Source organism: Eretmochelys imbricata, chromosome 11, assembly GCF_965152235.1.
Source record: "Eretmochelys imbricata isolate rEreImb1 chromosome 11, rEreImb1.hap1, whole genome shotgun sequence".
Lineage (NCBI taxonomy): Eukaryota > Metazoa > Chordata > Testudines > Cheloniidae > Eretmochelys > Eretmochelys imbricata.
In genome coordinates, this window is record NC_135582.1 from 25968556 (window position 1) to 25992495 (window position 23940).

The 23940-nt window shown below is 39.5% G+C and overlaps 1 protein-coding gene across 1 annotated transcript in view; it reads left to right on the forward strand.

Annotated features, from left to right (window-relative positions):
* Positions 1 to 23940, forward strand: part of ACVR2A (activin A receptor type 2A) — a 113932-nt gene that overhangs the window by 61559 nt on the left and 28433 nt on the right. The window contains exons 4-6 of the mRNA XM_077829593.1: positions 1706 to 1860; positions 18574 to 18717; positions 20182 to 20325. Of these exons, the coding sequence (XP_077685719.1) occupies positions 1706 to 1860; positions 18574 to 18717; positions 20182 to 20325 (443 nt within the window). The remainder of the gene's footprint in view (positions 1 to 1705; positions 1861 to 18573; positions 18718 to 20181; positions 20326 to 23940) is intronic.

The window sequence follows — 23940 nt, forward strand, 5'->3', positions numbered from 1 at the left end:
TATAGAAATAAGTTGACATTAGAATTAAAATTATTTTTGGATTTAGCAATCAAACATAGTTTGAGAACTGCATATTAGAATATTTTGCTGCAAATTTTGGTCTCATTGGCACAGCATTCGTGTACTTGAGAGAAGTTCATGATTACAAAGCAAATGATTTTAAAGAGGTGGAAAAGTAAATGAATGTGCTCAGTAGGACAATGGTATTCAGACCTACCGGACAAAGAAAGGGTCATTTTCTGTCACCCGGATCAGTGACGTGAATTTGAGGAAATCTTTGCTATATTAAAAAAAACAGTTAGCTAGGGAACGTCTGAAGGCTCAACAGCCCGTTCAAGTCTCCTTCCTCGCCTTTTTGCCTCTGCTTCCATGCTGCCTGACCCTAGCTAGTCTGCATTGTTCTTCCCCATGAGTTCAAAAGTATTGATTTCCTCAGTTTTATAGTTTAAGGTTGATTAAATGGGTTTTTGCAAATGCATGTTAACACTATGCTGCATGTTACAGAAGGTAATTATACATTTATAATTTTTTGTTCCTGGAGTGTGATGTTTGTATGGAAAAGCAAAATCAATAAATACTTTTGTAAAAAGATAATGCAAATTAAATCATAAAATATTAAGCAGTACATGTTTTGCTGAGGAAGTTTTAAAGAAAGTTAAACCACTGAACTTGTGGAGGTCACATGCTTTTCCACACTCCTTAGTTACTTAAATGACACCAAAGGAAGTGCTAGGGTATACAAGCTTTCAGTGACCAGAAAGTCAGTTCAATTAACTTATTACAGATGATGATTCCTTTGTATAATAAAGTAGTTGGATTTTAAATGCAAAACATGTTAAACTTTTTTCTTAAACATCCAGCATATTTAAGATAGTTTTATTTAATTTTTTTTGTGCATTTTTAATTGATTTCCAATTTCCATGCAAATGGAGCTTGAAACAAATCACAAGTCAATTAATCATTTGATAGAAAAAGATGACTAACTTATTTTATTTAAGGTTTTAAAAAAAAGGAAAAACTAAGAATCTGAACGCATGCATCTTAAGCTATATAATTGCTTAAATAAATTTATATAGATATAATGTAACTTCCTAATTAGCAAAGAGAAGCATCACAGTGTAAAGGCTTTATTTCATTCAAGTCACTGTGTTTTTTAATGGTTAGTAACTAATGAGCATCCACTTTTCTTTAGGAAAACAACTAAAAAGTACAAATACAAAAGAAGATTACAATTAATATAAATTAAGATTTCCTATTTGCTGATTTATATCGTGATTTAAAATTGGTGATTTAAATAAACTCTGTAAAATGGTGCCTTGTGATATAGTTCCCAAGTTTGAGCATCCTCTGTGTGAATTTATTTTTCTTGGAATGGCAGTTTTGAGGATTTATTTTAGGAATTGCATGAATATTAAACAGTTTGTGATGGATAAGAGGAAGGTTTTTCAAAAGCAACCAAGGAATTTAGGAACATAAGTCCTTTCAATTGAACTTGAATTTACATGCTTTTGAAAATCTCTGATAAATCTTTAAAATCTGTATCTGGCTATTAAACTCTGTTATGTTGAATTAGGTTCCACCACTGTGTTCTGCTACTTAATGAATGTGTTCATTTCTTTTAGAACTTAATAATCAAGTTTAGACGTTGGATGCACTTGTTAAAATCTGTAATCACAGAAGATTAATTGTAACTTTTGTTCTTCAGCCACTTCCAATCCTGTTACACCTAAACCACCCTTGTTCAATACCCTGCTTTACTCGTTGGTGCCTATAATGGGAATTGCGGTGATCGTATTGTTTTCATTTTGGATGTACAGACATCATAAACTAGCATATCCTCCAGTACTTGTACCAACCCAAGTAAGTTGCTATATTGTAATCTTAATGTTTTAAAGATAGTGATTCTAAAACAATGTGGTGAGGGAGAAAGAGAGGATGTTTTTAAGTGATGACTGAAATCTATCTTCCTTTGCATACCGAAGCAGGTGCTTGGTTTTCCTTATGTAAGGAAACTTATCAAAATCAAGTACTGGTAGGTTAGGCTCTAAAATTATCAGAACCTAGTCAAGATTCAGTTCACCTTTTAACATTTTTAAAAAACAGAGTATGCTTTAAAAAACAAATTAAGTAAACATGTCTATATATCTATTTTAAACAGTAAAGACTCAATATTATGGGAAAATTGTGGGAAGTCCATGTTCAAATTGTTGCCTTGATGTGAATGGACTACCTATTCATCAGAGGGAATAAGATGCTCATGATCTACTCCGGTGGGGTGGGGTGGGATGGGATGTGTGTCTGTATGTGGTTTAAAAGTAAAAAAGGAGGATAAAAACTGGTAACTAGCAAGGCAGAGGTTATGAAAAAAAAAATGAAGATTGGCTTAGACAGCAGTAAATAATTGAAGTACAGTCATTGGATTGTGTACTAGTTAGCTTGACTACTGCATGACTTGATTGACCTTCTTCCCATTTTCTCTCCTTTTGATAAACAAGCATTTTGTGTCTTGTTTTAAATTAGTTCCAAATCCTGTAAACACTTCTGTATATGCTTTAAATGGAAAGTGTTTGAGGAACGTGATCTTGGACTGTAAGTTATTCAGGGGAGGAGGCTAGCTTTTTTTTTTTTTTTTTTTTTAAACTGTGTATAGTCCTAGCATGATGGGGCCCCAATACCTAGAGTGCCAATCGGGTACTATTAAAAATTAAGTTAATGTTAATATTACTTTATTTTAAGTGTGTGTGTGTGTGTGTGTGTGTGTAAGTAATATATTCTGGTCACAAAGGTGCCACCTGAGATCAGCACCTCATTAGGTATTATAAAAACAGTAAGACAGTCTCCCAGAGAGCTTACATCTCAAAAGACTGGACAGGGTGACAGAGAGGTGAAATCACTTGCCCAAGATCAAACATTGGATTGCTTTGCAGAGCTGGGAATAGAACCTGTGTCTTCTGACTCCCAGTGCAATGCCCTATCTGCTAGAATAGTGGTTCTCAAATTGTGGGTCGGGACCCCAAAGTGGGTTGCGACCCTATTCTAATGGGGTCGCCAGGGCTGGCATTAGACTTCCTGGGGCTGAAGCCAGTGCCCAAGCCGCACACCCCAGGGCTGAAGCCAAAGCCCAGGAGCTTCAGCCCTGGTGGCGGGGCTGAGGTTACAGGCCCCCTGCCTGGAGCTGAAGCCTCTGGGCTTCAGTGCCCCCCCACCCCTTGGGGCATTGGGGCTTGGGCGAGCTCCAGCTTTGGTCCCCCCTTATTGTATTTCTGTTGTCAGAAGGGGGTCTCAGAGCAATTAAGTTTGAGAACCCCTGAGCTAGAATACATTGCCTCATGGGTAACATTGATTAATCTAATTGTAAAACGCACTACTTTTTGGTAAGACCTAATCAAAACTTTACATGTTCTTGTGCTCTGCTGACACCACTTTCAACAGTACTAGAATTGCTACTTCTGCATATTTCTATAGATGTTAGTGGTTCACACACAGAGTGAGATCTGTTGGTTTGGTTCATTATTAATAGATGTGGGGGGGAATCAGTATTTGTCAAATGAGAAATTGGGGGGGGGGGCAACTTCTAATTCTAAAACAAGAATATTCATTTTCATACTTCAGAAAGAGTATTGCCAACAGCTCAGGATAATACCTACTGATACTTGGGCAGATTCCATCATTGGGAACTACTAGCATGTATCTTTCCACCCACACAGAATCCCATTGTCCTCAATGGACTCCACACAAGTTTAAAGGTCCACTCTTAGCAGAGCTCAACATAGGATCAAGGCCAGAACTGATAATGCACTTAATGATGATTCTCAAAATCACTGCAAGAAAACAATTAGATATAATGGGTATTTGTACGCTATGTCATGTTCTCTTTATGCACGATGTCTAGATAATTTGATAAGAGTCCTCAATGAAATGTTTTGAAGAGTAAAGTGAAGCTTTCAACAAAATGAGAATGCGTCAATTTAATTTGCCTCTTCAGGGTACACTAACTTTGTAAATAGAGTGAGTACCTGTTGGATTTTTAAATTTGGTCTCTGCAAAAATTACCAAAGCAAAAAGATACATACCGTAACATTTAAACACCTGCTCCCTTTTTAAGTCTACCAAGCCAAATCTTTCTCTTCAGTTACATCCTTCCTAAAGACACACTTTTCTTCTACAATGCCCAAGAGAAGTGAGTCTGTGGTAATTAATAAGTAAGCCCTGACGAATGTTATAGCTCAAGCTCTCAATGAGTACACCTTTGTGTCGTGGACTGTCTGTTTTGTACAGCACTGGATGCAGCAATTCCAGATAGACAGTGACTATTTGCATGTAAAACTTAAATGTTTCAAATTGATATTGCTTGAACAACCTGTCAATACTCAATAATGACATTAGGGATTGGTGTATGATTAGGTTAAGCAACCAGCACTCCACTTTCTTATCTAAAGTGCCTGTGTATGCAAAATTTAGATGGAAATCTCATGAAAATAGAATTTATCGGAATGTTGTATTTCTTACCACTTCCAGTCTGTCTGAACCTAGAAGAACAAAGACGTACAAAATTGGGGATTGAGGGTGAAGAAGTGGGAAAAGGCGGGTGAAACTATAGGAAGAGATAGGAAACACAGTATAGGGGAAAAAGAGAAGTAACTGAAGGATTGGAAAGTGAAAAAGGGAACAAACACAGAAAACAATTTAGGAAGACATAAGCGATAAGAAAGAAAAGGACAAGAGAAACAGAAAAAGGCGGCAAACAATATTTAAAAAAATATTACAACTTTGTTTCACAATAAACAATATCTGACTGTTTGGTTTTTAATTAGCATGCTTTTGGAGAATGCTGAAAGCCCAGGTATTTTTGTCAGTCGGGTTGGTAGATGTGTCTTACCTGGTATGACCATGTCAATGAACTATGGCGGGGTAGGTGGAGGTGGCTAGAATTAAGGTTGTGTCAGTGACCTTAACTTTGTTTCCAGAAGGTGTATATATGTATATAAATATAGTGGAAAGGTAACCAACAGTTAGAAGAAAATTGTAATGACTGAGATTAAAGTTTTTCTCCGTAATGTTAGCAATACTTAAATTATGAACTTTAACTCAGGTTTAACAGTTATTTTGTTTTGTCTTTGCTGCTGCTGTGCACAGATGTGGTAAATTGGAAAACTGGATTTGTCATTGTAAACCTATTCCTCTTGTCAAAGTAGGCATGCTCTTACCTACTGAAATAAATATACTGTATGTTCATTTGTAGTTACCTTAGCTATCTACAACTTGATTGGCACCATAACAGTGCCAGACAAATCTCATTTCAGTTAAAATTAGGAACTTAGTACAACTTTTGATTCAGGGGTTTAATTTTGGAAATGGGTTAAAGCTTTTACCTTTTGGTTTTTACCTTTTGGTATTAGTATCTTACAATTAAAAGTAATATGTTTGTGGGGAGGGAAGGGAAGGAAAGGTAGCATACCTAGTACAACACTTCTTGCCCATGTTTGAGCCACTAACCCTTTCAATTTCTTATTAATTTTATGTGGGACTAAAATGTAATTTATTCATGGAGAGATCCCCATATACAAACTGTTTAAACATTTCATCATCTGGGTGTATTGTTTATGCTGTTAACTTCATGCCATAATGTGTGTCTACAGTATGACCACATTAAAGCTTCTTTAGTTTTTAACTCTGATTTTCGTAACCGCTGTGCCTTTAAAATTATTTAAGTACCACAGGAATGTAGCTTTTGCTAAATTTTTGTAAAAACAAAAGCTAGAAAGGGCTGGTGTGGTACGGGGGGGGTCTTTCTTTTTCTTTTCCCCTCTTCAATTTGCCAGTTGTCGTACTGCAAATGTATATTTATACAAGTGCTTGATCACATTGAACAGGAATTTCATTTGACACTTTAGATGAGGTGTCAGTTTAAAAATTGTTCATGTAAAATGCTTCATTTTTAGTGTGTTTAGTGCTGGTGAAAATTGCCAGAGGTATAGCTTTGGAGAGTGAAGTCCTATCCACAGAACAAGGTGTAGGAAAAAATGGCAGTTATCCAAGCTTCTTTCCACTACCCTGCTAATCCCTCTGTTCTGGGGAGAATCACCTCTGCAGATAACCAAATAGTTCAATCTCCATACTCATTCAGTTGAGAGTACTGTCAAGGATGTCAAATAATACCAGTTGTGTCTGTGGTGTGACTAGTGTCTTACCTAATAGATCTGAACATTTTACAGCTGAATAAAATGTCAAATTTAAACTTTCTGCAATAATGTAAAACAAGTTTCTCCATTCATTTGTACTAATCCCGACTTTTAACTAGGACAATTTCATACCTTTACAGTAGCTCCAGTAAGTAAACATTGGAATTTTTTTACAGTTATGTCCAGAATAAGAACCTCCTGTCTTGGAGCATAGGGTTTATTACTTTACTTTTAACTTTGTCAGAGGACATCATCTTAAAATCTAGTCATTTAAGAGTTAAAAGGGTCAAGATCCTTGGATAACTGCACCCATATGCAGTAGTGACAAGTCAGAGTAATAGGGAGGGATTTCTGACTATAGGAAGGAAGTAGTTAAGAGGTGAATTCCCCTTAAAGTTTGTACAGTAAGATTCTCTAATTTAAAAAGTATATATAATTGTTCTTTGTATTTTTGCTGAAGGACTTAGTCTAAATTATTAGACGAGACCTTGGGGCTTGTCTACGTGCACATTTAGTTCACAGTAGTCTGGGATATGAGTTTAGCTTGCCACAGACTAACTGTCCATGTGGACTCTGATGCTCATTAGCTATTTGTTAATGCTCTTTGATGTAGACCTCTTTGAATCGGGATTGAATCAAAGCTCTTTAACAGATTTAATGGACATGAGCAGGGTCCACATACACAGTTGGTATGTGGCAATCTAGTGTGGGTAGATTAACAACCCTGTTTGCCACAAACTAATTGTTTATGTAGAGAAACTTAGGCCTTGTCTATACTCGCAAGTTTCTGCACAGTAAAGCAGCTTTCCTGAGGTGTACACCTTGCCAAGCCACTTAGTGCGCAGAAACCGTGCAGTTGCAGGGCTGTAAAAAAACAAACAAAAAAAAACACCCCGATGAGAGGCGTACAGCTCTCTGTGCTGGGGCTACAGCGCCACAGTGCCAATGTAGACACCCTGGTTGAGTACAGCCCTGCAATTGGTTTCTGGGAGGTGTCCCACAATGCCTGTTCTCACCTCTCTGGTCATCAGTTTGAACTCTACTGCCCTGCCCTCTGGTGACCAACCGTCATTCCCATCCCTTAAATTACTTTGGAATTTTGGAAGTCCCCTTCCTGTTTACTCGGTGACGTGTGCAGTGGTCTCAGCACATCTTTCCAGGTGACTATGCCTGCTCCATGCACAGGCGATCCCCTGCTTGGAGCAATGCTGTGCTGCTGGACATCAACATTTGGGGAGAGGAGGCTGTCCAGTCCCAGCTGTATTCCAGGCATAAAAATTATGATACCGATGGACAGATTTCACTATGCATGACAGAAAGGGGCCATGACCAGGACACACTGCAGTGCAGGGTCAAAGTGAAGGAGCTGCGGAATGCCTACCAAGGCAAACCACCACTCTGGTGCTGCGCCCATGAGTTGCCAGTTCTACAAAGAGCTGGACGCAATACTCTGTGGCGACCCCATCTCCACTGCGAAGGCCACTGTGGATACTTTGGTGGTTCGCATGCCAGTCAAAAGTGGATCGAGCCAGGAGGAGGAGGAAACCTTGGACGAGGATGTGGAGGAGGAGGGGGACCAAGAGGCAGAGGATGACTCGGAGGTCAGAGATGCATGCAGCCAGGAGCTCTTCTCTACTCCAGTGGAGGCTAGCCAGTCACAGGTGTCAAGAGGTTGGCAAAGTACAAACAGGAGAAGAGGCCCTGGTAAGTGACTTTGTTTTCTGGGAATCGCTGAAGTGAGTTGTTGGGCACAGGAGGGTTGCAGAAAGCGGGCTTGTGTCTGTATGATGCACGTACCACCATATGCCTAGTCTGAGCGGTGGAACAGGGTGTTGATTGACTCCCTCACTTCACGGGAATCTGCCATAGAGATCTCCACAAAACTCTTCTGGAGATACTGGGCAATCTGCTGCTGCAGGTTCTTTGGCAGAACTGCTTTGTTTCTTGCTGTATTAAGGTTAACTTTCCCGCACCACTCTGCCGTAACAGGCAGGGGGACCATTGCTGCATACAGGTGAGCCGCATAAGGGCCAGGGTGAAAGCCACAGTCTCGGAGAAGACCCTTCCTTGATTCCCTACTCACCCTCAGCAGCGAGATCTTCCATAATGAACACAGCCTGTGGAAAATGTGGGGACAGGAATGATAAGTCCCCTGCCCCAGTGCACAGTATTGTCATGGAACACTGATTTCCTCTGCCCCTGTGGTTACTCACCATTTTGGGGGGTCTTGTGGCTCATGGCTGACCCCAGGCAAGCAGACAGTTAGTGACAGGTACGTGAATAGTGGCTGTGTTTTTAAATCAGTGGTCTGTGTGTTGCAAACAATACTGCTTCTGTTAAAGGTTGCATTTTGGCTTCACAGATATGACCCGGGAGCCCAGCCTCCCTCTTTGTTATCGCCAGCTGAACGGCTGTGCAGAATTAGAAAGCAACCAAGGAAAACTAAAGAGGACTTTTCTGCGTGATGTCATGATACACTCTGTGGCCGAAAAAAAAGAATTGAAGGAGTTAGTGGAACAGTAAGAAGAGAGACCGAAAGGAGAACGTGGGGTGCCAGAACAAAGTCACGGAGCAGCTCTAAAACATTATGGAGTGGCAAGCAGATACGTGCCAGGCACTACTAGCACTGCAAACGGAGCAGCTCCGCAACTGTCCTCCTCTGCAGCCGCTGTCACAAAACTCTTTCCCATGCGCCCGTTAGACACTGCCATCACACTGTTATTAATCTCCTGGCTCCTGTCTGTACCCGCGGCATTCCATTCCTCTCCCATCACAGTCCAGCACTGCGGACTCCCAGTACGCACTGCACTCAACACCTGCCCCTCTGTAGTTTAGCCCTGCTGAAGTTCGTTACCCGCTGCACTGTACTCCAAAGGAGAAGGTTGGATATGATACCTGGACATACGCAAATCTTTAACTGTCCCGGGACCCTCCCTTCCCCCATCTCCCTCAGTTCTGATGTGTATTTTTTGTTTGTCTCTCTCCTCTGGTTTGTTGTTTTTAATAAAATAATTGTGTTGATTTGAAAGCAATCTTTATTCTATTAATTGAAAGAAAATAGAGCCCTGCAAAGCAACAGGCAGTTTTCTTAAACCTTCATAGTGCATCGTCTGCATCAATCACAATCACCTCCTAACATTACAAGCACTGCACTCCCAAGCATAGCAACAAATATTAGTGGCTTTCAGCTTCAAATTGCTGCCTCAAGGCATCCCTGATCCTTATGGCCCCACGCTGTGCCTCTCTAACAGCCCTGGTCTCTGGCTGTTCAAATTCAGCCTCCAGGGTCTGAGCCTCAGCGGTCCAACCTTGAGTGAAGCTTTCACCCTTCCCTTCACAAATATTATGGAGAGTACAGCACGCGGCTATAAGCATAGGAATATTGTCATGGGCCAGGTCCAGCCTCCCATATAGGCAGAGCCAGCGGGCCTTTAAACTGTCATTTTGAACTTGCTCAGCCTATTGTTTAACCACTCCTTGCTTCTGTCAAGTTGCCCCATGTATGGCTTCATAAGCCACGGCATTAAGGGGTAGGCAGGGTCTCCCAGGATCACAATGGGCATTTCAACTTCCCCTACAGTGATCTTCTGTCCGGGAAGGAAGTCCACACTTGCAGCTTCCTGAAATGGCCAGTGTTCTGAAAGATGCGTGCATCATGCACCTTTCCAGACCAGCCTGGGTTAATGTCTGTGAAACACCTATGGTGATCCACAGGCTCCTGGAAAACCAGAGAAATATCCCTTCTGATTAATGTACTCGGTGGCTAGGTGCTCTGGTGCCAGAATTGGAATATGCATGACATCTATCGCCCCTCCGCAGTTAAGGAAGCCCATTTGTGCAAAGCCATCCACAATGTCACGCATATTGCCCAGAGTCATGGTCTTTTGGAGCCAGGATGCGATTAATGGCCCTGCACTCTTCCATCAACACGAGTCCAACGGTCAACTTTCCCACTCTGAACTGGTCAGTGACTGATCAGTAGCAGTCTGGAGTAGCCAGCTTCCACAGTGCGCCTCTCCAGTGGCAGGGCAGCTCTCATTCTTGTGTCCTTGCGCCGCAGGGCTGGAGCGAGCTCATCACATAGTCCCATGAATGTGGCTTTCCTCATCTGAAAGTCCTGCAGCCACTGCTCTTCATCCCAGAAGTGCATGACAGTGTGATCCCACCTCTCAGTGCTTGTTTCTTGAGCCCAAAAGCGGCTTTCCACTGTGGTCAGCATCTTCGTGAATGCCATAAGCAATCTCGTGTCGTAGCTACTACACATAGCGAGATCCAATGTCTAACTCCTCTTGCCTTTGTAGTTTAAGGAGTAACTCCACTGCCACTTGTGACGTGTTAGTGAGAGCTAGCAGCCTATTGGTCAACAGTGCGGGATCCACTCCTGTAGACTGAAGAGGCAGAGCGTGCATTACACAAACCATTGAAAGATGGCACCAACTGCGAACAGAAGCACAGGGAATGCTGAGATGCGAAGCAGTGCATCACGGGGAATTGTGATAGGACCAGGGATGCTCCCTGACCTCCTCTGCCTTGCTACAACTCTTAGTGGCAGACGAAGAAGAGATGCTCCATGGGAAAGCTTCCTAGAGTGCACTGCTCCGAATACCACTGCAAGTGCGAACACGCTATTGCCCAGGCAGCTGACAGTGTGAACACACAACAGCAGTTTCACTTCAGCGCTCTCTGAGTGGCAGTGTAACTCTGCCAGTGTAGACATACCCTTAGTGTTGAGTTTGTGGTCTTAATATGAGTTCATTAGGGAGGGTCTAACATTTTACAAATTCCAGTATCCTGTCACATCAGAAGAAGTTTCTGCATAATTCCTGATGTGTTTTATAAACATATGCCAAATACAAAATTGGGATTAACTGGCTAGGTATAGTTCTGCAGTAAACAGTCTGAGGGTTATAATGGATCACAAATTGAATATGAGCCAATATTATGATGCAGTTGTGAAAAAGATGGTCATTCTGGGGTGTATTAACGGGAGTGTTGTATGTACAACATGGAAGGTAATTGTGCTGTTCTGCTCTACTTAACAGTGGCCCTCAGCTGGACTACTGTGTCCCTTTCTGGTGCCACACTTCAAGAAATATGTAGACAAATTGGCGGGAGCCCAGAGGAAAGCATCAATAAGGATAAACCATGTCAAAATCTCAGCTACGAGGAAAATTTGTTTTTATAAAAACTGGGCATGTTAGTCTTGAGAAAAGAGTGAGTGGGGGGGGGGCATAAGTTTTCAGCTGTGTAAAAGGACAATGATCAGTTGTTCTCCATGTCCACTGAAACTAGAACAAGAAGTCATCGGCTTATTCTGCAGTGAGAGAGAGTTAGGTTAAGATATTTGGGAAAATTTTCCAACTATAATGATAAAGTTCTGAAACAGGCTTCCAAGACAGGTTATGGTGTCCCTGTCATTGGAGGTTTTTAAGAAGAGGCTATAAACACACCTGTCCTGGATGGTCCTCCCTCAGTGAAGGGGGCAGGCCTAGATGACATTTCAAAGTCCTTTCCATCTATATTTCTGGGATTCTGTGTCAGGTGGGTGCCAGGCTTTGCTTCAGGACTTCGGGGGCAAGAAAGGAGACTGCCCATTTTTCTTTTTTTTTCTTAGTAAAGGGATCATCGGGAAATCAGTTGGAACTTGGTCATCCTTTCAGTAGCAATAAGCCCTACTGTAGGATTCATAAGTCTGACTCTGGCTAATCTAGCCTTCAAGAAATACTTCATCTAGCTTGTTATATAGATACTGCTCAGCGTGTGCTAGGCAGTTTCCAAGCACAGTGGAAGACCTGGTCCTTGGCCCTGCAACGTGTGTAATCTCAGAAGATAAAGACAGACAAAGGGTGGTGGATAGGGATAGTTGCCATTAAAAATGAGTACCCTAAGTGTTTGAATTTTGTGCAATAGCACTCGCTTATCTGATGACATGATTGATGATGCTGATGTCCAGATAAAAGGACTAATTAAGGACCCAGTCATTCAGGGCAATTAAAAACAAACCAACCAATCATGTAAGTTAACAAAGTCTCAAAATTAATGCTTAATGAGCGTAGTAGTAAACTGCAGGTGACATGCCATTTGGATTAAGAAGGTGTGTGTGTTGGGGGGTTAACCTGGCTAAACAATCAACATTAATTTAAATAATTTTCTCCAGTAATTGAGTTCTCTGTTCCTCCTTTTTTACAAAGCTTTTCAGTGAAAAATCCATAAATAACTATTTGGACTTATTGAAAGAACCCTTAAGTATTTTCAGATGTCTTACATCTGTCAAATATTGCATTTCTAGGATCTGTTATTTAAATTGTACCCCCAGAAGTACATGTCCAAATCTTCTAAATTAGTAATACAGATCTACCATATGATGTGCTATTAAAGAAAGGTTGTTTCATTTCATACACATGGTTTTTAGTTACAATATAGCTTCTTAATTTTAGAAAATGCAACACTGCCATCTGCTGTACTCTTGTGACCACAGTGGAAAATAAGTTTTAGCAGGAATGTGAATGTTTTTCTAGTAGCATAAATCTTTCAAATTGAGTAGTGGCAAATAGACTAATTAACATAATGCTGTGTAAATATGTGGAATAATGAGCAGCTGAACAGATGAGTAACAGTTGTGAAATCCAAGTAGCATATGAAAAAGGTAGATGGTGGACTATATGTCCCATATTTGTGCTGTAAGTTTTCTATTTCATTACTGTTTATAAAATACCTTTAGAAAAATCATTTTTGTCATACTGATTCTTCATATACTTTAAAAGAGCAATTGTGTGTTTAATCATAAGGTCATTTCTACTAGCATCCCGTACTACAATTATTCTTTTACCTATTTACTTTCCTAACATGACATTATCAGTGACTGATTTATTATTCTAAATCAGTTAATTATCCAAGCAAAAATTGATATCCCCTTCGATATTCTTTGTAACAAATTATTGTTTTATACAAACTAATCTTCTGTGTCACTTTTCTTACAAAATGCTTTTCACCTTGTTCTTGATATAATTAGTAACTTCCTTTGCCTGTTTTTGTTTGTTTGTTTTACAAGCATGCCTTTCATATAATGATTGAGGTAAGCTGTACTGATGTGTTTTTGTATTTTGTGGAACTTTGTGGTCATGTAATATGTTCTATTTCTTGTTGCTTTGATATAAATTAAGTTCTTTACAGTATTTTGTAGCAGTGCTCAGTAAGCATGCTGGGTCAAAATGTAAACTTACTCTCAAAATTACTAGAATTTCTTGTGCAATAGAGTTAAATGTCTGTGGAGATTGATAATGGAATACACCACCTTTCACTTCTTAGGTTACTGGTTTGAATTCGGCATTTGAGATTTCAGAGGCTTATATGAAAGAAACGAATCACTTTAAAGTGTCTGCACATAAAACTTCATTGACAATTGGCTGTTCCTTGTTGGCAGTCATAAGAGAGTTAAGTTCTAAATTGATGTGGATATGACCTTCACTCTCTTATAAGCGGTCTTGCTAATTCATAGTACAAGCCCATTGGAAATATGGTTTAGAGAAAATGGCACATTGCTTTTTGCTGTTTTAAATTGCTTTCCTGCAAATTTTAAATTTGTAAAAAGTTGATAGAGATTTCCTTCCACTTACACCACTGTTCAGCTTCAAATGAAACTCTTCAGGTTCAGAAGAAACTAAAATAGGAAACTCATTGCTATTTACCATGTATGTAATGGTTTTTCAGCATTTACAGATATTTACTAATCTTTATTGTACCTTTGCCAAGATGCAGGATTTGTTGTGTTTAAGCCATCCAAGACAGATGGCTATCCAGCCGCCTTTTGAAAACCTCCAGTGAAGGAGCATCTGCTACCTCCCTAGACGGTCTGTTCCATTGTCCTACTGTTCTTAAAGTTATGACCACCTTCATTTTTGCAAATAAGTCATTCCTGTTGGTCAGTACCAGATCCAAAATGGATGACCCTGTACTTGTTTCTTCTGATTCAGAGAATTGTCCCCTATGCATGCTAAGAACTTGCAGGACATACTGTGTTTTGCTGTAATAGTCTTCCAGCAGATATCAGGGAAGTTAAAATCCCCCATTAATACTAGCTCATGTGTGTTAGCTAATCTTGTTACCTGGTTGTAGAATGCCTCATCTACTTCCTCTTCTTGATTTGGTGGTCTGTAATAGACCCCCACCATAAGATCACTACTATTCTTTTTCCTTTTTATTCTCACCCAGTGACTCTCAGTAGGTCTGCTGCTCAATTCCTCTTGGACCTTGTCACAAGTGTAAACATTCTTGACGTACAGCACAATGCATCCTCCTTTTTTCCCATACCTATACTTCCAGAACAAGCTATATCCTTCAGTACTGGTACTCCAACCAGGAATGTTGTCCCACCAAGCCTCTGTTTGTTTGCTTCTCTGGTGTTGCTGCTCCCTAGGTTCGCAACCATAGTCTGGTGCAGTATTTAACGCAAATTAGCTTTACGACTTATGGGAAAAGTGGAGCTTAAATTTATGAGCTTTCTGCCTCCTAGTCAGTTCATCAACATTTGTCTTCTTCTGACTAGGTTAGCCAGTCAGTTAGGCTTTTCAGAAAATTTAGAGACCTTAAGGCTACAAAGATCTTTTGAAAAGATTATTTAGAAATAATTATGCCTGTGGCACCTAAATGGTTTGCATAAACTAGAATTAGTTGGGACTCTTCCAATGGAACATTTGTCTATTTGGAAGAAATTGATTTTTTTCAAAAAGTGAAACACTTCATGGAAATATGTAGATTTTGATGAAATTTTGCTTCAGGAAAAATGAAACAGTGTTCCATTTTGAACTTTTCAGAAAGGAATGTTTGGATATTTTTTTGTTGAAAATTATTTTTCAGATTTTGGTTTTTTTTAATACCCAAATAAAATTCTAAATTGAAGTAAAACTTTTCAGTTTTGTTAAGTCAAAACAAAATATTTTAATAGAAAACTACCATTTTTTTACAGAATTTTGTTGTGTAGGAAACTGAATTTTTTTTTTCAGAATTTTTTTTTTTAATTACAGAATTTCATGGCACAGTAAGTCCAGTTTCTGCCTTATAGAAGAATTCTGTGTGTTCCACTGTGAAAACAAGAAAACATTTAATTAGAAGTTTTAGTTTTTGTTGTGGAAGAAATATTCTCTGTATACTGTGATAATATAAATATCACCAACAGTGTGGAGAATACATTCTCCTGTCTGTGTACTTTCTGAAGTTTTTAAGAAGTATGTAGTATTTAGTGGTTAGGAAGTCAAGTACTGCAGTGGAATTTTTTTAATCACTATTAGTAAATGAGAAGTTTTGAACATTCACTTGCTATATGGTACAGAGTGAATTCAGAAAGTTAAATATTCTAGATTTGGGAGAGGAACGTTGTTCTAATGTCTAAATGAAGAAAGCTAGATCTGTGTGCTATTGCTCACTTTGTCACAGAGCTGCTTCTTTAATTTGGGCAACTCATTAGGGCCAAGACTTCAAAAATGAGTGCCTAAAGTTAAATGTGTAAATCCATATTTAGGCATCCATGGGAACTACTGGGTGCTCTGAACACTTGTGATAAGCCTACTAAATTGGTACAAAGATTTGGATTTACAAATAATTTCAGGCATCCATTTTGGAACAAAATAGCCTTAACCCCTCTGCCTTAATTTCTACATCAGCAAAATTGGGATAACTTCTTCAAAGGTGTTTTGTAAAGGAATTTGAAATTGTATGAAAGCCATTATAGGAGTGAAATTATACTTCATTGTGTTAGTGAATTTATCAGTGAGACATTATTTCATTTTGAATGTCTCACACAAAATTATAATGCTTAATCTTGGTGCTCTGGTTTTTTATTTTAACAGCTTTATTTTTCTAATAAGCATTTTTAAAGTATTTTAACTTAGTTTTGTTTTTAAGCATCACTCACTCCCATGTTTCTTCAAAGGTTCAGATTCTTACATGAAGGGTAACGTTTACATGATTTAAGTGCTTTTGAAAATGTGTGAAAATAGGGGTGTGTGAAAATTTTACCCTTAATCTTTATTAGGGCGCTCAAATGATTAAAAGAAATTGTGATTAATCGCAAAATTAAAAAAATACTCACAATTAATTGCACTTTTAATCGCACTGTTAAACAATAATACCAATTTAAATTTATTATAAATTTTTTTGGATGTCTTTCTACATTTTCAATATATTGATTTCAGTTACAACATAGAATACCAAGTGTACAGTTCTCACTTTATATTTTTATTACAAATATCTGCACTGTAAAAGAGATAAAAGAAATAGTATTTTTCAGTTCACCTCAGACAAGTACTAGGCAGCGTTATCTCCTGCAAATGTAAACAGATGTGTTTGTCTTAGCGATTAGCTGAACTAGAATTAGGACTGAGTGGACTTGAAGACTCTAAAGTTTTATATTGTTTTTGAGTGCAGTTATGTTAAAAAAAAATTTGTAAGTTGTAGTTTGACGATAGAGATTCGACAGTACTTGTATGAGGTCTGTTGAAAAATACTATTTCTTTTGTTCACAGATATTTGCACTGTAAAAAAGATAATCAAAAATTTAAAGTGAGCATGTACAGTTTGTATCTCTGTAATTGAAATGGATATATTTGAAAATGTAGAAAAACATCCAAAAATGTTTATAATAAATTTAAATTGGTATTCTCTTTGTTTAAAAGTGTGATTCAAACTGTGATTAATTGCGAATATTGTTTTAATCTAGTTAATTTGTTTTGTGTTAATCGCTTGCGTTAACTGCAATTAATTGACATTCATTAATTACATTCATTCCTTGAAAAGTATCATTTTCCTTAGTAATCATCTGGTGTTAGTTACTTACTGGGAAGAAATGTTATTCTTTTAGCACGTTTAAACTAGGACCTGGTGAAGTATTAAATTGGCATTATGTGAACAACAACTTTAGCTAACTGAAATCTGTTCATCTATAATTTTCTTCTAATTAAAATGGGGGCAAAAACATTTGTATTTTGTTTGTTCTCACAATAGTGAAGCAGATTTAAAGACTCATATTTTCTGAACAATTGTAGTTGTAACACGTGTCTAAGGGTATTCTATACCACCCTTCATTGTAGTGTCCAAATATGGAGGTGAGGGAGACCACTTGTTATGTAAAAGTAGCAAATCACTTTCCTGTCTTGCTTTTCCCCCTCCCCCATAAACAGTGCAGTAATGTCCATTAGGGAAGTCAAAATGTGTGCATTAAAAAGATTTAAAAATAGACTAAAACTCCTTTTCTACATCAGTCTGAATCTTATCTATATGATCAGTAGAGGGGGACTAGAATTAATGATCTGTAGTATCAGACACAAACTTTACAAGTGAATGGTGTATGTGTACAGTCAAGAATAACTCTCAACATTTGACTCCAGAAAATTGGCCTCTGCCTGAAGAGTTAAATTTTCTGTTAGATCAGTGAGTGGAAAATTCTGATATGCTTGTGCAGACACAAGTAGGCCTGACATTTTCTTCAGAGTAAAGTAATGGCTTACATAAACACAGTATATTGGGAAGAAAAATAAAAACGCCCAAAGTGCTTGCCATTACCAAAAATATTGAAAATGTGCCATTTCAATAGAGGAAGGTGCATGTAGAATGAATATATATGTATATAATAAAATATGTAAGGGCTTTTATTATTTACAGTGACTGTAATAATATTTCCCAGAAAGGGAAGCTGCCCAGAGTAATCAGCTGGTTGCATAGACACCCTCAGACACTTGTCCCATTGCCTTCCTGTAGTCCTCTCAACTTCTTTTGTATTTGAAAAGGATTGGTTTGGTTTCCCTTTGGAGCTCACCAGCACTACTCCTTCAGTTGGAGAAAATACTGTTGAGTGTGACATGAGACACTGCCTCTTCTCTAAACGTTAAACATTCTGCAACACTGTTTGCTAACTTCATGAGAAAGAGAGATGGAATGGTAGCTGAACCTAGGTGGTCTTTATGGCTATGTAGAGTACAACGAAGTGAGTGGGCAAGTTGAATCTTCAGTCATCTTCTAGTTAGTGACAGAAATACATTTGGTCTAGTTTGCATTTTACACATACACACACACACAATGTTCTCTGCTATTGTAAAAATACTTGAAATTCTATCATAATTAAAGCTTGATTTTCATTCTCTTTAGTGCCTTTCTGCCTTCATATCTCAGAAGACTAAATATTAGAAATATGTTAGGTTTCTATTTGTGTCTTAATTCTCAGTGTGTCTGACGGAGTCCTGTTCCCTTCCTGTAAAGAAGGGTTAAAGATTGTTTTGTTTTCGGCAGAATTTGACACCAAATGTTTTTCAATATAATTGTCTTTATGTTCCTAGTACTGTCATCCTAGATCTCACACAGAATAGCTAGATTTCAATTATACACTTGTATCTGTTTTCAGGACCCTGGCCCACCACCACCTTCACCCTTGATGGGTCTGAAGCCTCTGCAGTTGTTAGAGATCAAAGCTAGGGGAAGATTTGGTTGTGTATGGAAAGCTCAGTTGCTAAATGAGTATGTTGCTGTCAAAATATTCCCAATTCAGGTATGTAAACGTTCTTATTGTCCTATGGCAATTTAAAATCTCAATATACAAAGCAGACTTTTCTGTATACAATAGGAAGTTGTCATCTCCCCAAACGTCAGTAACTGTAAAAAATTAAGTTCTCAAATAAAGGAAATGTTTGCAGCTCAAAAGTGAACAAGGTAGATGATGGCATATCTTTTAATTGAACTAAAAATAAATTACAATTAAATGCAAAATATGTGCTCTAATTCAACATTGGGGAAATGGAGTTAAAAGTTAAGAAATTCAAAAGAGAGGTTCTGGTCCTGCAAACTCTTAAGCATCTGAGTAATTTTAAGCACTTTACTAGTCCCATTGCACCTGCTGTCCATCCTCCTACTGGTTTAAGTAGTATTTTGCTGTTAGGTACTGAAAAAATGTGTCCCGACTAAGGAGATTTTTTGCTAATTCTGTCTAAATTTTGTGGTGGTCATAATGAATGGCAATTGTTAGAAGAAATAGGTATCCTGAAAGAGATCCCAGTAAAGTGGCTGTTCCAGTTAGGCATGTCTCCATTAAGTGAAGTATACTGCAGTACTGGAAATGTTGAGCTGTTGTTAAATTGTTAGAAGTGCAGTCTCATTGGAAGTATTATGAAGTATTATAAAGCTGTAGCTCACGAAAGCTTATGCTCAAATAAATTTGTTAGTCTCCAAGGTGCCACAAGTACTCCTTTTCTTTTTGTTAATCTGAGTGTTACAGTACTTAAAAATACACTTTACCAGTTACACTGTACTTATATTTTCTAATGGGTAGATCCATATTGACTTGCTGATAAACACATCTATAGATATAATCTTTCTCTAGTAGGAATTTCTCACCCCAAAATAAAATCCATTACACCTGGATTCAATTTAATGAAGAAAAAGCTGTTCCCACTCTTTAAAATTATATAATAATCTTATTAAAACTTGTATTGAGCATAATTTTTGAGCAATGATCTTCAGCATCAGTGTAGTTAATATTGCTAGTATTATCAAGAGCCAAACATTATATCTGGTGGGCAATATGCAAACACTTCACTCAGCTAACAGTGCCCCAGACCTGACCTCTAGCTTCTCTGCTATTCCAATGTGTGGTATCTATGGAGATTCACGTTGGTGCCAACCTGCATAGTACTGTTGCAATAAACAGATTTCCATGGGAAACTACCAAATACAGTTTCCTTGTAACTTATATAGGTACATTAAGATTTATCCTGTACTTGTATGCATTTTTAAAATAATCAATCCAGTCCGTCAATATTAATATTTTGGAATGTGCCTTTCTTTCCATTGATCCAAATTTATACCAGGTCAGAACAGACTTTAATCTGTTATAGAAGGTCAGTTAACTTTTCACAATGAATTACAGCAGCTAACTTGTGACTTGTAGAAGAGAGGGTTTTTTTTTTCCCATCAGAATATAATAAGTGTACTAACTTAATATCTGTGCTTGATTAAGGACAAACAGTCATGGCAAAATGAGTATGAAATTTACAGCTTGCCTGGAATGAAGCATGAAAATATCTTACAATTCATTGGTGCAGAGAAACGAGGCACCAGCATTGATGTAGATCTATGGTTAATTACAGCATTTCATGAAAAGGTATGGTCAGTTTTGACAACGAATAATGTTGTTGTTTTTATCTATTTAGTTTCATTGTAATTTTATTAAAATCCTGTAGCCTATGAACAAGCTTAAAGAAAGGAAGGCTGTGTAATTGTAATTTGGAATTCCAGCCAATTTTAAAAAAGAATTGAAAGTAGTTTCACTTACCCACCAAGTCCTCCCTGTTTTTGTTACGTCAGAGATCATTATTCTCCTCTCACCCTCTTCCCCGTCCAAAAAACCAAACCAAAACAGGTTTTGTCCTAGTAGAGAAGCTGGAAAAGTCACTGGCATTGACCCTTGCCAGAGGAAGATGTTTACTAAAATAACACAAAAATATAATTTTCTCAGTGTTTCACTCTGATTGTGGGCCTTTCTAATGAAGTAGGTCTTCAAAAGTTTTTTTTAACTAATGTCCATCAATTGAATTGAGTGTCATACATGAAATTTTTATCACAAATTTTAATGGTTTTCAGTATGGAAAGCTCCCTACAATAAGAAATATCAAAGTGTATGTATAACAAAATAAGAGCATTATTATTACTACTGCCCCATCTAGCTTTTGTGATGTAACTTAAATTTCTTGTACTAGACTAAAAATATTTTCAGACATTTTTAACATTGGGACTTGTAAAATTAAAGCAGTTGTGTAATAGCATAAACAGCTAAGGGAAAATCGAGTGTTTTGCTATGAACTATGTAAATTTAGGAAGGTTATTTCCTGTATCAGTCTTGTAAAAATAATTATTCAATATATAAAAATTCTACATAATGTAAATGTGAAAATTGATTTATGCTGTCATAGTCAGTATTTCTAGTTTGAGAGATATCACACCTCAATCCTCATAAATACATCCATCAGGTTAAATGTAGCTTTTGATTCTAATTTTTGCTTTGGTTACTGTAAAGCTTTAAACAAGACAGCTACCTCACATTTTTGATACCTGTCTGTTAAATTTATTTATGCATGTTATATCAAACTAAACCAACAGATAAACATTTCCCTTTCTAGAAGGATATGATCTATTTAATTGCTTGTCTGAAATTTTTTTAACTATTGTTATCTCTTAATAACCAAGATTACTCTCATTGAAGAACAGGAGAAAGAAATCTGTTTTTTTCCCCCAGTTTTTGTACATTTGTCAGCATTTGGTTTGTTAGCAATTAAGTTCTTCTTCGAGTGATTGCTCATGTCTGTTCCATTCTAGGTGTGCACGCGCCCATATGCATGGACGTGAGAGATTTTTTCCATAGCGGTATCCATAGGGTTGGCTGTGGCACCCTCTTGAGTGCCGTGCTCATGCGTCGGTATATTAAGCGCCGCTGGCCCTATGCCCTCTCAGTCCCATGATGGTTAGTCAGAATGCCTTTTCCTTGCCTCGCAACGGCTAGTGGTTTCATCGTTACTTATTTCGAGCCTTAGGGTCTTGTAAATAGTTTGTTTATAGTACAGTAACTCCTTGCTTTACGTTGTAGTTATGTTCCTGAAAAATGCTACTTTAAGCAAAACAATGTTAAGCAAATCCAATTTCCCCATAAGAATTAATGTAAATGGGGGGGGGGGGAATTGTTAGGTTCCAGGGAAATTTTTTTTGCTGGTGGAGTCAGATGGTGGGATATTTCCGAGGGAATGCCTTACTGCTAAATGATGAACTAGCACTCAACTGAGCCCTCAAGGGTTAATGCACTGTTGTTAATGTAGCTTCACACTCTACAAGGCAGCACAAAATGGAGGGAGGGGAGACAGCATGGCAGAGAGACCGACACGCTCTGTATGTGGGGGGGACGGGGACGGGATGCATTGCCCCTTTAAGTATGCTGACCCCACTCTTAAGTACACTGCCTTTCTAAGTAGATCAGCAAATTGAGACAGCAGCTGCTGTCAGCAAGCTTCTTCCTTCCTGAGCTCTGTTGTGTCATCATCCCCCCACCCCTGCTCTGTGAAGATGGGGTAAAGGAGCGGGGGGTGGGAGGAGGGGAACACCCTGACATTAGTACCTCTCCTCCTCCTCTCCCACCACACAGCAAGCAGGAGGCTCCCGGGAGCAGCTCCAAGGCAGAGGGCAGGAGCAGCACATGGCAGTGGGGGGAGGGACAGCTGAACTGCCCAGCAATTGATAGTCTGCTGGGCAGCTGCCGCACAGGGAACTTAGGCGGGCTGCCAGTCCATCCTGGTTCCAAGCCCCCACCTGCTAGCTCCAACAGGCTGCTCTTTCTGCAAGCAGTGGACAAAGCGGGCGACTGCCAAACAACGTTATAAGGGAGCATTGCCCAACTTTAAACAAGCATGGTCTCTAGTTGATCAGCAACAAAACAACGTTAACTGAGACGACGTTAAGTGAGGAGTTACTGTAGCTAGTGTTTGAGTAGTTGTTAAGTAGTGTAGTTAGAAGTTAGAGTCCCAGTGAGGTGCGCATTCCCCAGCCTCTGAGTTTTAAGCCCTGCTCTGTCTGTAACAGACCTATGCCTGTTAGTGACCCCCATAGCAGCTGCCTGAAGTGCTTGGAGGTATCGCATATGAGGGACAAAACTTTTGACCCAGGAAGAGCACAACATCCATCTGAGGGCCCTCCTCATGGAATCTGCTCTCTGTCCGGCTTCCGAGCTTTCCCGGCTAGACTCTACCCTTAGTATTTTGGTCTTGGTGTGTAGTGCACCCTTGGCACCAGGCTCTGCCTGGCACCACTCTCTGTTGCCGGTGCCCAAAAAGAAGTCCAAGAAAGGCCATGGGGTATCTGGCAAAGGACCCAGTTTAGGCCGCCAGCTCACACTGGAGCTACGTGGACCTGCCACCCCATTGGGGGCCACACTCCTGGGAGCGGTAGGGAACCCAGGCTTGTGGTGGGGCTGATGCCTTCCCAGGCTCTTCCAGAGCAGAGGCCTCTACCGGCGCTGTGTGGATCACCGGAAGCGGCAAAGGCTCACTATGAGGGTAAGCCAGCCATCTAGACCCTCCCAGAGGGCAAGTGAGCGCTGCCTATCCCCAGAGCTGAGACAATGCTCTCTGTCTCCATGCTGCAGATCTCCGGCTTCACAACCCAGGTCCTCTGCAGGTCGCCCTAGACCACTGGAACTGTGATCATGGTCTCCGCCCTCTTTAAGTGGATCGCCTTGAGGGAAGTGCTAGTCACTGTATCGCTGGCACCATTTGCCATCCTGCCAGTTGTCGTCTTGGCACAGATCCCCATTCCCTGCACCGTGGGAATGTTCTCAGTCCTGGTACTGGTCCCACCACCCCTGGTACAGGTCCTCCTATTCAAAATGCTGGTCTCTAGCGGCGATGGTTAGTCACCAGATGTAGGCATAGACAGCCCCACCGTGGTCACAGGAAGAGGATTCCTCCGGCATGGAGAGGGAATTCAGTCCCTTGCTGAGGCATCACCAGCATGCTTAGGCACCCAAGGCACCTTAGGCTGACCTCTGTGTTGTCAGCTTTGCAACACGGCCATTGGCCAGCACAGTGGCTCTACTGGAGTACATGGGGCATGCCTGTGATGCCAGTGCCCCCTCTGAAGCCTCAGCGCAACAGCTGACGTCACCGGTGGTACCAGGCTCGATGCACAAAGTGCACTCAAAGGTCAGGGTAGAGGAGTGAGTGCCCACCCCAAAACC